This window comes from Neofelis nebulosa, chromosome 17, assembly GCF_028018385.1.
Source record: "Neofelis nebulosa isolate mNeoNeb1 chromosome 17, mNeoNeb1.pri, whole genome shotgun sequence".
In the NCBI taxonomy this organism is placed as follows: domain Eukaryota; kingdom Metazoa; phylum Chordata; class Mammalia; order Carnivora; family Felidae; genus Neofelis; species Neofelis nebulosa.
The window spans coordinates 20,555,629-20,568,251 of record NC_080798.1 but is presented as its reverse complement, the minus strand read 5'-3'; the positions used below and the strand labels follow the sequence as shown (position 1 = coordinate 20,568,251).

The following is a 12,623-nucleotide window of genomic DNA, read 5'->3' as shown; positions in this document are numbered from 1 at the left end:
CATAGGAGCAGAATAATTATGACGCTATTAATGTACCACCATTAATGTGACAGTAGTCATGTGTCCTTATGAGATGCCTTATTTCAAGACCCCAGTTTATTTAGAAAACCAACATCAAATGGAGAAAATAGATAAACCAACCTCAACAATCAAAGGGGTTTTTTTAGTTGTACTTTCAGAAAGAAAGTTGTTTCCATTGGGGACTATTAAAAATAGTGCAGTGATAACACATGTCTCTTCACAATATCCATGGTCCTTTGAGGAAATTCTGAAATGTAGATAAAGTTGCTGACTTAAGAGTTTGTCACTTTCTTTTGAATCCTTTTTAATACTTCTTCTTTTCTTCTTTTTGTTTTTAAATTTTTTTTGATGTTTATTCATTTTTGAGAGAGAGCACAAGCAGGGGAGGGGCAGAGAGAGAGGGAGACACAGAATCCAAAGCAGGCTCCAGGCTCCCAGCTGTCAGCACAGAGTCCAATGTGGGGCTCGAACCCACAAACTGCGAGATCATGACCTGAGCCGAAGTCGGACGCTTAACCGACTAAGCCACCCAGGCGCCCCTCTTCCTTTCTTCTTGAGTTCAGGACTTCTTTTTACCTTCCCTTTTCCCTAAAGCAACTATGTTCTGCTCATTTGTGCCGTTCTGTCTCCCTAGTTCTGTTACCTCATTTCTGAGTTTTTCTGGTCTATGTTCCTTTATACATGTTGTTTATCATGTATGTCTCTCTCTCTATGTGTGTGTGTGTGTGTGTGTGTGTGTGTGTGTGTGTGTATATATATGTATATATGTGTGTGTGTGTGTGTGTGTATATGTGTGTGTATGTATGTGTATATACGTATATATGTATATATTCTCTCTTCCTCTCGAGAGGATTATATGTATATATATATATATTATGTATGTATATATACATACACACACACACACACACATATATATATACATACATATATATATATATATATATATATATATATATATATACACACACACACACACACACACACACACACACACACACGTGTGGGGCTTGAACTCACAATCTCAAGATCAAGAGTCGCATGCTCCACTGACTGAGCCAGCCCGGCTCCCCATTATTTTCTTAATTAACAAGAGGAAAGGTAGCTTGTTTTCAAGTTGAAGGGTACAGTTTTGATCTAGGTTGTGGATACATCTTTCCCAGTGACTCCCATTATCTGCAGGGACTGTTACTCTCCTTATTCTCTTTTTTGTTATAACTTAATATGGAATTCGGTCTGAATACTTTGCTACAGCTCCTTTTCAGATAAAATATATCTCCCTTGAATTTTAGAATGTCTGAGTCGGGGTAACATTGATAATTTCCAAGTTTCCTTTTCTGCTGCTTCTTTCTTGTAACTAAAATAGGTAGGGACATAGTTTCTGAGATTGTGCAGATTTCCTGGCTCCATTTCCATCTCCCACATGCATCTGGCCCTTCATCTCTGTTGTCTTTGGATGGAGAGCTTGCAGACTTCCTGGGGCTCCAGCCTTCACCCACTGTCGGAATGGAAGAAAAGCTGCCGGGCTCAGTTGCTCCCGTCTCCCTGGCCCTCCCCCCACCCCGCCCCCGCCCCCACCCACGGTGTTTCCACTGAGTGCCTGTAGCCGCTTGTGGACTCCTGTGTTTAGGCCCATCTGTGTTTGGCCTCCTGCACGTGCTTCTTCCTGCACAGACAGTGATACGCGCAGGCTTCGTGATGCAGCTGGGTTTGGCTCATCTGCTTATTTTGTTGTTGCTCTTTAAATTAATAGATACTTTACTTATGTATTTTTACATGATTATTATTTTTAAGAGAGAAAGCACGTGTATGTGCATGCTCACGAATCAGGGAGAAATAGAGAGGGAGACAGACGATCCGAAGCAGGCTCTGTGCTGACAGCAGAGAGGCCGATGCGGGGCTTGAACCCACAAACAATGACGTCGTGACCTGAGCCAAAGTTGGACGCTTAGCTGACTGAGCCATCCAGGCACCTCTAGATATCTATTTTTTAGAGCAGTTTAAGTTTACAGAAACACTGAACAGGAAATACAGAGTTCCCGATACCACCCAACAGCTTCCCCTATTAGTAACATCTTGCATTAGTGTGGCACATGTGTGACAGTAGATGAGTCAGCGTTGATACGTTTAGTTGTTAACTGAAGTCTGTAGTTTACATTAGGATTCGTTCCCTGTAGCGAACATTCGGTGGATTTTACCAAATGCCGAGTGACACACGACTCTACGTTGGTGCCACAGAACTCTTCAACGGCTCAGGACCCCCCTGCTCCACCCTTCCTCTCTTCCCTGAAACTCTCAGCAGTCGCTGATATTCTACTGTCTCATATTTTTGCCTTTTCTAGAATGTCATGCAGTTGGAACTGTACCTTATGTAGGCTTTTCTGGCTTTTTTCATTTTTCAAACTGGCTTCTTTTTAATCCCTTAATAGGTCATTTCTTTTTATTGCTCAGTATACCATAGTGTATCCATTCACCTTTTGAAGGACATCTCACTTGCTTCCATGTTTTGGCAATTATGAATAAAACTATGGTAAATATTTGTGTGCAGGTTTTTGTGCAGACGTAAGTCTTCAACTCATTTGGATAATGACAAGGAATGCGATTGTTGGCTTGTATAGTAAGGCTGTTTTTCTCCGTAAGAAACTGCCCCACTGTTATCTGAAGTGACTGCACCATTTGTATTCCTACCAGCAAAGAATGAGAGGTCCTGTTGCTTCGCTCCTCTCCAGTAGCTGATGTTGTCAGCGTTTCGGATTCTGGCCATGCCAGTAGGTGTGTAGTGGTACCTGATTGTTTCAATTTGCAGTTCCCTGATGATGTTTGATGTTGGGCATCTTTTCGTGTGCTTACTTGTCACCCGTATGTCTTCTTTGGTGAGCTCTCTGTTCAGGGTGTTTTGCCCATTTTTTAATTGGGTTGTCTGTTTTCTAATTGTTGAGTTTTAAGAGTTCTTTGTAGATTTTGGATACCAGTCCTTTATCAGATACGTGGTTTTCAAACATTTTCTCCTAGTCTTGTGGCTTGTCTTTTCGTTCTCCTTAGAGTGCCTTTTGCAGAGCAGAGGTTTTTAATTGTAATGAAGTCCCAACTTTCCACTTGTTTTTCTCATGGAATCATGCTTTTGGCATATCCACAGAGTCATCATGAAACCCAAGGTCACTTAGATTTTCTCCTTTGTTATCTTCCTCATCTGCTTTTATTTTGGGGTCTGTGGGGATATTTTGTCGATTAGCTTTGTTGTAAAGTATGCCCCCGGTATTTGGTTTTGCCATCTCATTGCTCTATCTTTACATGGGGATTCAGAGTCAAAACACATGACACTTCACCACTGTCACCTTCCCAGAACCCCTCTAACCAGATCCTCCCTTTTAATCTGCTCTATTGAGGTTCAGTGTGCATACAGTAAAAATCATTATTTTAAATGTATAGTTTGTTGAGTTTTGAGAAATATGTACAATCATGTAACCACTGCCACAGTCAAGATATGAACATTATTATTGCCTCAGAAAGGTCTCTCCTGGCCCCTCATCCCCAACCCCAACTCCTGGCAGCCACTGGACCTGCTTTCTGTCACTAGACCTTTGTGTTTACTAGAATTTCTTGTAATGGAATCATACAATACGTAGTCCTTTGAGTCTTATCTCTGTTATTCAGCGTAATGCTTTTGAGATTCACCTTTTTCCTTATCGAGTAGGATTCCCGTGGATTGCCTGTCTGTTCACAAGTTCATGCCATTTGAGTTGTTTGCAGTTTCTGGCTGCTGTGAATTTCTGTGTTGCAAATCTTTTTAGATCTGTATCTTCATGTTTTTTGAGTGAGACAGTGGAATTGCTGGGTCATACGATGTGTGTGTGTGTGTGTGTGTGTGTGTGTGTGTGTAAGAACTCGCCAAACAGTTTTCTATAGTGGTGGTACCATTTTACATTCTCACCAGCATTGCATACAAGAGTTCCAGTAGGTGCATATTCTCAATACATGGTGTTCTCAGTCTTTAATTTTTGCCACACCATTGCATTTGCACAGATAATCTTATTTGCATTTCTCTGGTGATAATCTTGGACCTCTTTTCACTGATCATTTGGCCCTTTGTATCTCTTTTATGAACTCTCTTTTCACACTTTTTGCCCATGTTTTTGCCTATTTTTAAATTTGAGTTGTTGAGTTTAAGAGTTCTTCATGTATTATGGGTATCCTTTGTCAGATAAATTGCTAATATTTTCCCTCGGTTGAAAAGCAGAAGTTTTTAATTTTGATGAAGTCTTCTTTCTCACTTTTTTATTTTACATTTTGTGCTTTTCATGCCATAAGAAATCTTTGCCTATCCTACGATTGCAAAGATTTTTCCCCATTTTTTTAAAAAAATTTTTTTTTCAACGTTTTTTTATTTATTTTTGGGACAGAGAGAGACAGAGCATGAACGGGGGAGGGGCAGAGAGAGAGGGAGACACAGAATCGGAAACAGGCTCCAGGCTCCGAGCCATCAGCCCAGAGCCCGACGCGGGGCTCGAACTCACGGACCGCGAGATCGTGACCTGGCTGAAGTCGGACGCCTAACCGACTGCGCCACCCAGGCGCCCCTTTCCCTATTTTTTTATTCTAGAAGTTTTATGGTATTACATTTAGGTCTGTGATCCATCTCAAATTAATGTGTGTGTGTGTGTGTGTGTGTGTGGTATGGATAAGGGACAGGTTTTTCCCTTATAGATAAATGGTTGCACTAGCATCATTTATCATAAAGACCTTCGTTTCCCCTTAAATTACACTAGTACCTTTGACATAAATTAGGAGACCATATTTGTGAATTATGAATTTTTTCTTCTATCCTTTGGTCTGTTTGTATATCCTTGTAAGGTGCCACATTGGTTTGACTACTGTCACTTTATAAATAATCCTGGAGACTGGTAGGGAGGTCTTCCCAACTTGCCTGTCGTCTTTAATATCCTTCTGACATTGAAAAATTTTAAAGCAGCTTGCTAGTTGCTAGTTTCTACTTAGAAGCCTGATGGGATTTCAAAGGGCATTGCATTGAGTCTATAGATTAATATGGGAAGAATTGACAATAAGTATCTTAACAATACTGAGTCATCTTGTCCATTTACATGGCATAGCTATCACTCCATTTATCTAGGTCATCTTTAATTTATCTAGGTCATCTTTAATTTCTCTAAGCAACGTGTTATAATTTTCGGTAGGCTGATCTTGTACTTTGTTAACTTTATCCCTCATAGGTCATGTTTTTGGACATTAATGTTATTTTTCTTTAAACTTCATTTTCTGATTATTTAGAAATGCAGTTGATTTGTGTGTCCTTACCTTGTATCCTGCAACTGTAGCAAAGTGAATTAGTTATGTGCAGGACTGTTGGTGAGAATGGAGTCAAAACAGGCAGGGGTGTCACTAGAAGGGACCCTTCTGGTGTGCCCAGGACCAGGGATTTTCTGGGCACATGGGATGTTTAGTGCTGAAAGCAGGAAAGCCCCAGACAAACCAGGATGAGCTGGTCACCCTTTCTGGAGGCCTCCTTTGGTCCACAAGCTTCTTTTTGCGCCCTCTATTCTGCCAACTTAATGTGTCTTCAGATGTGCTAATGCCATGCAAAAGTGATAACCACAGACTGCCACATCTGGGGCCTGGATTTTGTTCACTGTGTGTGCTGAGGTCTGTGAGGCTTAACACAGAGGCTCCTAAATTGGGAAATATGGGGGAAAAGAAACTCTCCCCTTTACTCCTGTCACCTTAAAACAATCATCATTAGCATCTTAGTACATTTAGTTTGTCATTTTTCTTTGTGCATCCTTTATTTCTTCTTAATTTGTTAAAATATTTATTTTGGAGAGAGACAGAGTACGAGCAGGGGAAGAGCAGAGAGAGAGGGAGACACAGAATCTGAAGCAGGCTCCAGGCTCCGAGCTGTCAGCACAGAGCCTGAATACGGGGCTCAAACTCGTGAACTGTGAGATCATGGCCTGAGCCGAAGTTGGACGCTTAACCAAATGAGCCGCTCTTTGTGCCCCTCTTTGTGCATATTTTAAAAGATTTGTCGTTGGTGTATATATTATGTCCTGCTTAGCTCTCGGAACGTCATAGCGGGCATATTGTCCGTACCACTGTGTGGTCACTGTCTGCCATCAGGCAGTGGGCCTCTGAATGGTGGGGGAGAAGGCTTCCCTGGCAGAGGCCATCTGTCATGCAGGAAGGGATGCCGGGCTCCCTGCCTGGGATGGCGGCGGGCCTGAGTAAGCACTGAGCATTTATTCAGGCAGCTTCCTCCACGGTGCTGCAGAATGGCTGGCTCGGGACCCGTGACAGACATGCTACCTGTCCTCCTGTTGGGAGGGTCTGCAGTGGACAGGTGAGTCAGAAAGATGGTGACACGTGCTGTGGAGAAGGTGAAATGCAGCAGAGTCCCAGGGGGTATGCTGGGTACACATGCTGGAGGACAAGGGGCCTGTGGAAACTGTGGGCAGGGAGGGACTCCGAGGGGTCAGCTACACTGAGAGCCGAATGAGAAGAAGGATCCGGCCACGAGAAGACCTGGGGAGGATTGTTCCGGGGTGAGGAACCAGCGAATCTCCCCGCAGCAGAGTTAACATGGAAGTGTTTGTGGCACAGGACAGGGCTCGTTGGCAACGAGAGGGGGAGAATGGCCAGCAGTGGAGCCCGGGGGCACCACAGAGGAGGGCCGTGGGCTGCCAGCCCCATGACATTGATCGTGAGGGGCGACCCTGCCCCTCCTTGCCTGCCCCTGCCTCCCAGTGAGCAGCACCTTCTCCGCCAGTAACTGTTCTGTCCTGGTGCCTGCTGCCGGTAGCTCGTGACTCCCCACCTTCACGTGGACGTTTTGCTCTGTGTCTAGACCGCCTTCTCCGTGCTTTTGCTAACACCGTGCTTTTGCTCCGTGCTCCGTGCTCCGTGCTTTTGCTCCGTGCTCTCCGGCATTGCTCCTCGTGCACTGCCCACCCCGCATACACTTGCCTGTGCAGAGCTGTCTTTCTGCTCATGTGCCGGCTGCGGCACATCTGTCCGCCCGTGGGTTGCTGGGGGTCCTTCTAGGACATGGCTCGTCTCGTATCCCTAGCGCCTCATACACCGTAGGCCCTCGATACGGTACTGCCTGTTACCGGAACACAGATCAGAAAGAGCTCCAGACCCAGGGATGCTATTTAAGAACAACTTTTGCAAAGTTCAATTAAGTAAACAAAGGAACACTTACAATTTATAATGAAGCTTTAAAGTAATGAGGCTAACAGAAAGTCTTCCCGTAGGGCTTAAAGTGAAACCACACTTTAGTGAGTCCGCTAAGGTTTCCTGTTGTTTGTTGGCCTGTTTCCTCGTTTGCATTTCCGTCCCTGCTGGCCTGCTTTGGGCCCTTCGGTCATGTGCTGATTTCGGCAGGTACCTTTTTGGCTTAGATTGAGTTTGTTTTCTAGATATGTTTGCTGTTTCTTTTTGTTCCCCCAGATAATACCCTTTTATATTTTGAATGCAACGCATTACTTTGGCCGTATAGTTGATAAGCACGTGGATCTTTATGCAACCCTTAATGCTGAAATGAACGAGTATTTTAAGGGTAACAGCAATAACACAGCTGCTGAAAAGGTGGAAAAATTTGGATTATATGGATTAGCAGAAAAAACACTTTTTCACAGGTAAAGGTCTATTTCGTCTCTAAAAGTTGGGAAGCATTTGTCCCAGTGGTTTCGAATCCCTGTTTTGACCTGTGTCCATGTGACCCAGTGTGCACGTATGCAGCCTGGCTGCTGGCTGGGAGGGTGGTGGCAGCATCGCGTCCCCCCGCAGCTGCCTGGCATGGTGCCGTGCCTGTGACTTACCCAGCCCTGGGCTCCTGAGCACAGAGCGTGGAGGACAGCGTATCACTCACACACTGGTTCCTGAGCCGTCGCTCTGTGCCCCCTACAGGCACACTTACATCATTCCTGTAAAGCTGTAAAGTGGGTCCCATCTTACAGATGAGCAAGTTGAGCCCCTGCGGGGTCACCTAGATTATGTGACCTCAGCTCAGTAAATGGCACAGTCGGTGTTCCGACACCAGCAGTCTGCCTCAGGGACCTGCTCACACCCGTGGTTGGCAGTCCAGACTCCGCTCGGTGGAGCCTAGAATGAGAACCTTCGAAAGTTCACCTTACTGTGTTGATTTTCGCTGTGTTGTCAGATAAGGGGTTTACTCTATTCAACGGTACTACCCAGTTTTTATTCTTCTACGTACTTGAATTAAACCATTCTGAGTACTCGTGACAGCTCCAGTTAATTTTTATTTCTAGTTTGGAATAAAACTGTGCAGTTATTCGTTTTGGATGTAATGACTAGGTTGAGGCAAAGATTGTGTTCCTTTGGGATCTCTGTGTCAAACTGAAGCCACTGTTGTTCTCCAGGGTTGAGGTGTTGGAGATGAGCCAAAAAGCAGATAGCTGGGGCCCGGACAGCGTCCTCGTCAAGTTTATAGACGAAGGCCGGACTGGACTCGTCACGAGACACCAATTGCTGCCTCTCCCAGAAAATTTCCACGCTCTGCCCCCGCAGGCGGTGGAGTTCATTGTTTGCAGAGTGAAACCCGCTGACAACGAAGTTGAATGGAACCCAAAGGTAAGTTATTTTGGCTCTTTATGTCCTGTTGACTTTGAGAATATACACAGAATGGAGGTTTATTTGAGTGTAGGCAGAATGCGTCCTGGTCCTGGCCAGTTAACGCAGCAGTTGCTTGGGTCCCTGCTGGTGCGGCAATGCGCTGACAGCCGCCGTCCCAGAGCCAGCTCCCAAGCCCCAGAGAACTGCCTGGCACCGTCGTCATCATTAGCGCTCACGGTCTTGGAATTGGTATAAAATATGCATTGCTATGCAATAAATTGGCTGTCAGCTCGAGAAGAAACAGTGTAAGCACCAGGCGAGTCCCCCTGGCAGATGGGGGTGGGGCCCCCGGGGGCCCGGGTGATGGATACTCTCTGACCAGGCGGGGTGGCTCCCCTGCGGTTGAGACGATGGTCAAGGAGAGAGAGTCTGGAAGGGACATTTCCTCTGGGCCCCTCAGGAGGAATAGCTAGCATGTCACCTCGCAGACCGGATGAGGCACTGAAGGTGAAGGTGCACGGAAGACTGATCCCACGTGGGCTCACCTGGCTGTCCAAGGCAGGTGGGCTTTCTCGGAGGTAAAATGTGCCTGAGAGAGTACTCAGGCACGTCTGGTCTGCCGTGGGATCACGTGAGGGAAAAACAGCCACGTGCCTGGGAAAGGGTACACCGAAGCCCGGGGCCCCTCAATTCCAGGGCGCTTCGTTCTCATTGAGCTTCCAAAGAAATGGGCATCCATACTTTGAAGACTTGCTCACAGAGGAGAGAGGATACTTGGCCACAGTGGGAAACATGCAGCTTGGGAGTCCAGAAGTGCCGTGTGCACTGTCCTTACCGAGCCCCACGGCTCAGTACCCTTGTCCACAGAGGGGCACCGTGGCCTCTGTGACCCCCCTTCACGGGGAGGTGGGAAGGCACAAGGAAATACACGGAACAGGTTTTTGCAAAAGTACACAGCATAAACCGGATAAGAGATTTTCTTAAAGCTTCAGATAAGTTACGTCTTTTACTTTTTCAGATCACTAGGTACATTCATCATAAAATCATTGGGAAATTGCATGATGCGAAAGTGATACTGGCTTTAGGAAACACAGTGTGGGTCGACCCAATGGTGAGTGTGTGTTTTTCTTTAAAGAAATCTGTGTTTGAATGGGCCCCTGAAATTATTCATATTATTCTAATTTGTGGCTTGAATAATTGTTTGCCTCGAATAAATGGAGGTTTTGGGGGATCTCTGTGTTAGGGAGAGTTGGTTTTTTACATATTATTTGGGTCATGAATTTGGTTGTAGATTTCTTGTATAAGAGAATCCTTTACATTATAACCCAGCACTCACGATGGAGACAGGCGTTTTGAAACTCTCCTTGCTCCATGTGACAGTCTCTGATATTTATAATTCTGTTCCACTTTTTCAAGGTTTGGTTGTACACTATTAAGTCAGTTTCAAAGTCCTCTGTCTCCACTGGTGGGGAGGCCCTACATCAGGACAGTGGCCCCCATGTGGGATCGGTCATGTCGAGGATTCTTGGGCTTTCAAAAATAGGTTTTGGGGTGCCCGGGTGGCTCATTCAGTTGAGCGTCCGACTTGGGCTCAGGTCATGATCTCACAGTTCGTGAGTTTGAGCCCCGCGTCGGGCTCTGTGCTGACCGTTCAGAGCCTGGAGCCTGCTTCAGATTCTGTGTACCCCCCCTCCTCCCCATCCCCCATTCACTGTCTCTCTCAAAAATAAACAAACATGTAAAAAAAATGTTTTTTTTGTAAGGTCGGTTGAATTATGGTTACAGTTTCTGCCTCATTCCTTCAGCAAATATTTATTGAGCACTAATATTTACGCGTTAGGTCCTGTGTGGGAGCGCTTGGCTTCTGTCCACGAACAAGAACTCCTACCCTGAGAACCCTGCTTTTCAATTTGAAGTTTTGCTCCATTGGACTTAAATTAGTATGATGATAAGATTTAAAGGAATCTAGTTCTTAAGAACTGTTCCACTGGAAGTTATTTTTATGAGACTGGAAAAGCCTTAACACTTACAACAAGAAGCTTGGGTGTAAGATTTAGGGGTTCAGAAGAGAAAATGATTTTCACTAGAGAAGGTAGAGGTTGCCAATTTAGGTAAATGAAGATTTGGGGTCTTCAGTTTCCGTAATAGTCAATATTCTGGTTGTTTAATGGAGAAGAAAAAATATGGAAACTTGATTAACTGATTGTGAAAACTATAGCTGAGAAAATGAAGAAGCTAAAACAGAAAACCCGCCTGGCGTCTGCTCCCGCAGCTCCGAAGTATAGCGCTGTCCGTGGCTCGGTGGAGGGGAGACAGACCCTCCCACCCAGGGTCTTTCTCCACCCAGCCCAGCTCGGCCCCCAGTCGAGTGGAAAGAGGCGCCTGCGCCATTCCCAGGTGGGAATGTGTTCTTGGTGTTCACTTCGGAAAGTGCTCCCGCTGCTTCCCCTGCCATGAAAGGACCGCGCGGTCCTGGGTCTGCACCTCCCGTCAGCAGGACTCAGGATGTTGCAGAACTTCATATTCTATCCACATTAAAATTGATGAGAGTATTTTGGTCGCAGGAAAAAACCCAGTGGAGGGAACTGTCCAGAACATGGGACTTAGGGCCTTGGCGTAGCCCCTCTCTGGGCGCCAAAGTCTCCGAGCCTTGGGGTCCTCCTTGTTAGGAGAGGTGAAAATACTCAAGTAATTAAGTTAGAAAGTTAGAAAGTAAGAGTTGTGTGTGTGGTCCTTGCATTATAGATTGGTCTCATCTGGGGGTTTTACTCCAGGATTCAGTTTTGGGCCTCCCAACCCCAGACCTCACCATACTTCTGCAGTGTGGGGGCAGGTTCTGGAAGCATCTCACGTGTGACTTCTGATGCGGCAGAGGGAGGCCCATGTGCACCAAACCTTGCACGGTGAATCGCGGGGTCACCGAGAGCATGTTTGATTTAAAAGTTCACGGTGTGATTCCTGCAAATGTGCTTTTTCTTTGATTCAAGGTGCACGTTACAAAACTGTCAAATCTGAAAACTTCTGTCATTGATTATAACGTTCGTGCTGAAATTCTGTCAATGGGAATGGGCATTGACAACTCAGAGCATATGGAATGCCTGAAGACGTTACAGGAAGGAGCTAAAACACCACCCGGTGAAGAAAGCTTAAGCCAAGCCCCGTAAGTGGACTTTTTTTTTTTTTTTTTAAACTTGAGAGACAGAGTGTCTGTGAGCAGGGGAGAGGGAGGGAGGGAGAGGGGGAGAGAGAGAGAGAGAGAGAGAGAGAGAGAGAGAGAGAGAATGAATCCCAAGCAGGCTCCAAGCTCAGCGTGGAGCCCGACGCAGGGCTCAAATCCCACAACCCTGGGATCACAATGAGCCAAAATCAAGAGTCGGATGCTCAGCTGATTGAGGCACCAGGCACCCTTGTAAGTGGATTTTTGTCTCCCTTTTGGAAGAGCTGCTTTTGGGGACTATAACTCACAAGTGTTCGAGATTCATTCTTTCTTTCTTTCTTTCTTTCTTTCTTTCTTTCTTTCTTTCTTTCTTTCTTTCTTTCTTTCTCTCTTTCTCTCTTTCTCCTTTCTCTCTTTCTCTCTTTCTCTCTTTCTCTCTTTCTCTCTTTCCTCTTTCTTTCTTTCTTTCTTTCTTTCTTTCTTTCTTTCTTTCTTTCTTTCTTTCTTTCAAGTTGACTAGGTTACTGAGTCTCCATGTTTCCATCGCTCAGCTTCGATAATTTCTCAGACTTGGCAATCTTATTTTATCCACACCCCAAAGCCCATTTTTGCTTTGGTGGAATATTATAAAACAGATGCCAGACGTATTGTTTTACCTGTATCTCTTGCCAAATCAGCTTTTGTTATCTTTTCTCCTGACTGCACACACACAGAACAGTATATACACCGTAAGTGTAGTTTGGTGGGCTTTTTGAACACAGAAACCAAGCCTGAATCAGAAAGAGGGCGTGAAAAAAAAAAAAAAAAGAAAGAGGGCGTGAGTCCGTGCCACCCCCTGCCCCCTCCCCGAGGGCAGCTG

The 12,623-nt window shown here is 45.4% G+C and overlaps 1 protein-coding gene across 4 annotated transcripts in view; it reads left to right on the top strand.

Annotated features, from left to right (window-relative positions):
- Positions 1-12,623, top strand: part of TDRD12 (tudor domain containing 12) — a 73,542-nt gene that overhangs the window by 48,728 nt on the left and 12,191 nt on the right. For 2 of the 4 annotated variants that reach the window (XM_058706378.1, XM_058706380.1), the window contains exons 23-26: positions 7,483-7,670; positions 8,415-8,625; positions 9,626-9,718; positions 11,595-11,767. In XM_058706378.1, coding sequence (XP_058562361.1) covers positions 7,483-7,670; positions 8,415-8,625; positions 9,626-9,718; positions 11,595-11,767 — 665 coding nt within the window. Of the gene's footprint in view, positions 1-1,387; positions 1,586-7,482; positions 7,671-8,414; positions 8,626-9,625; positions 9,719-11,594; positions 11,768-12,623 lie in introns of those variants that run through there. The other 2 variants (XR_009255627.1, XM_058706381.1) reach the window with 2 other exon arrangements.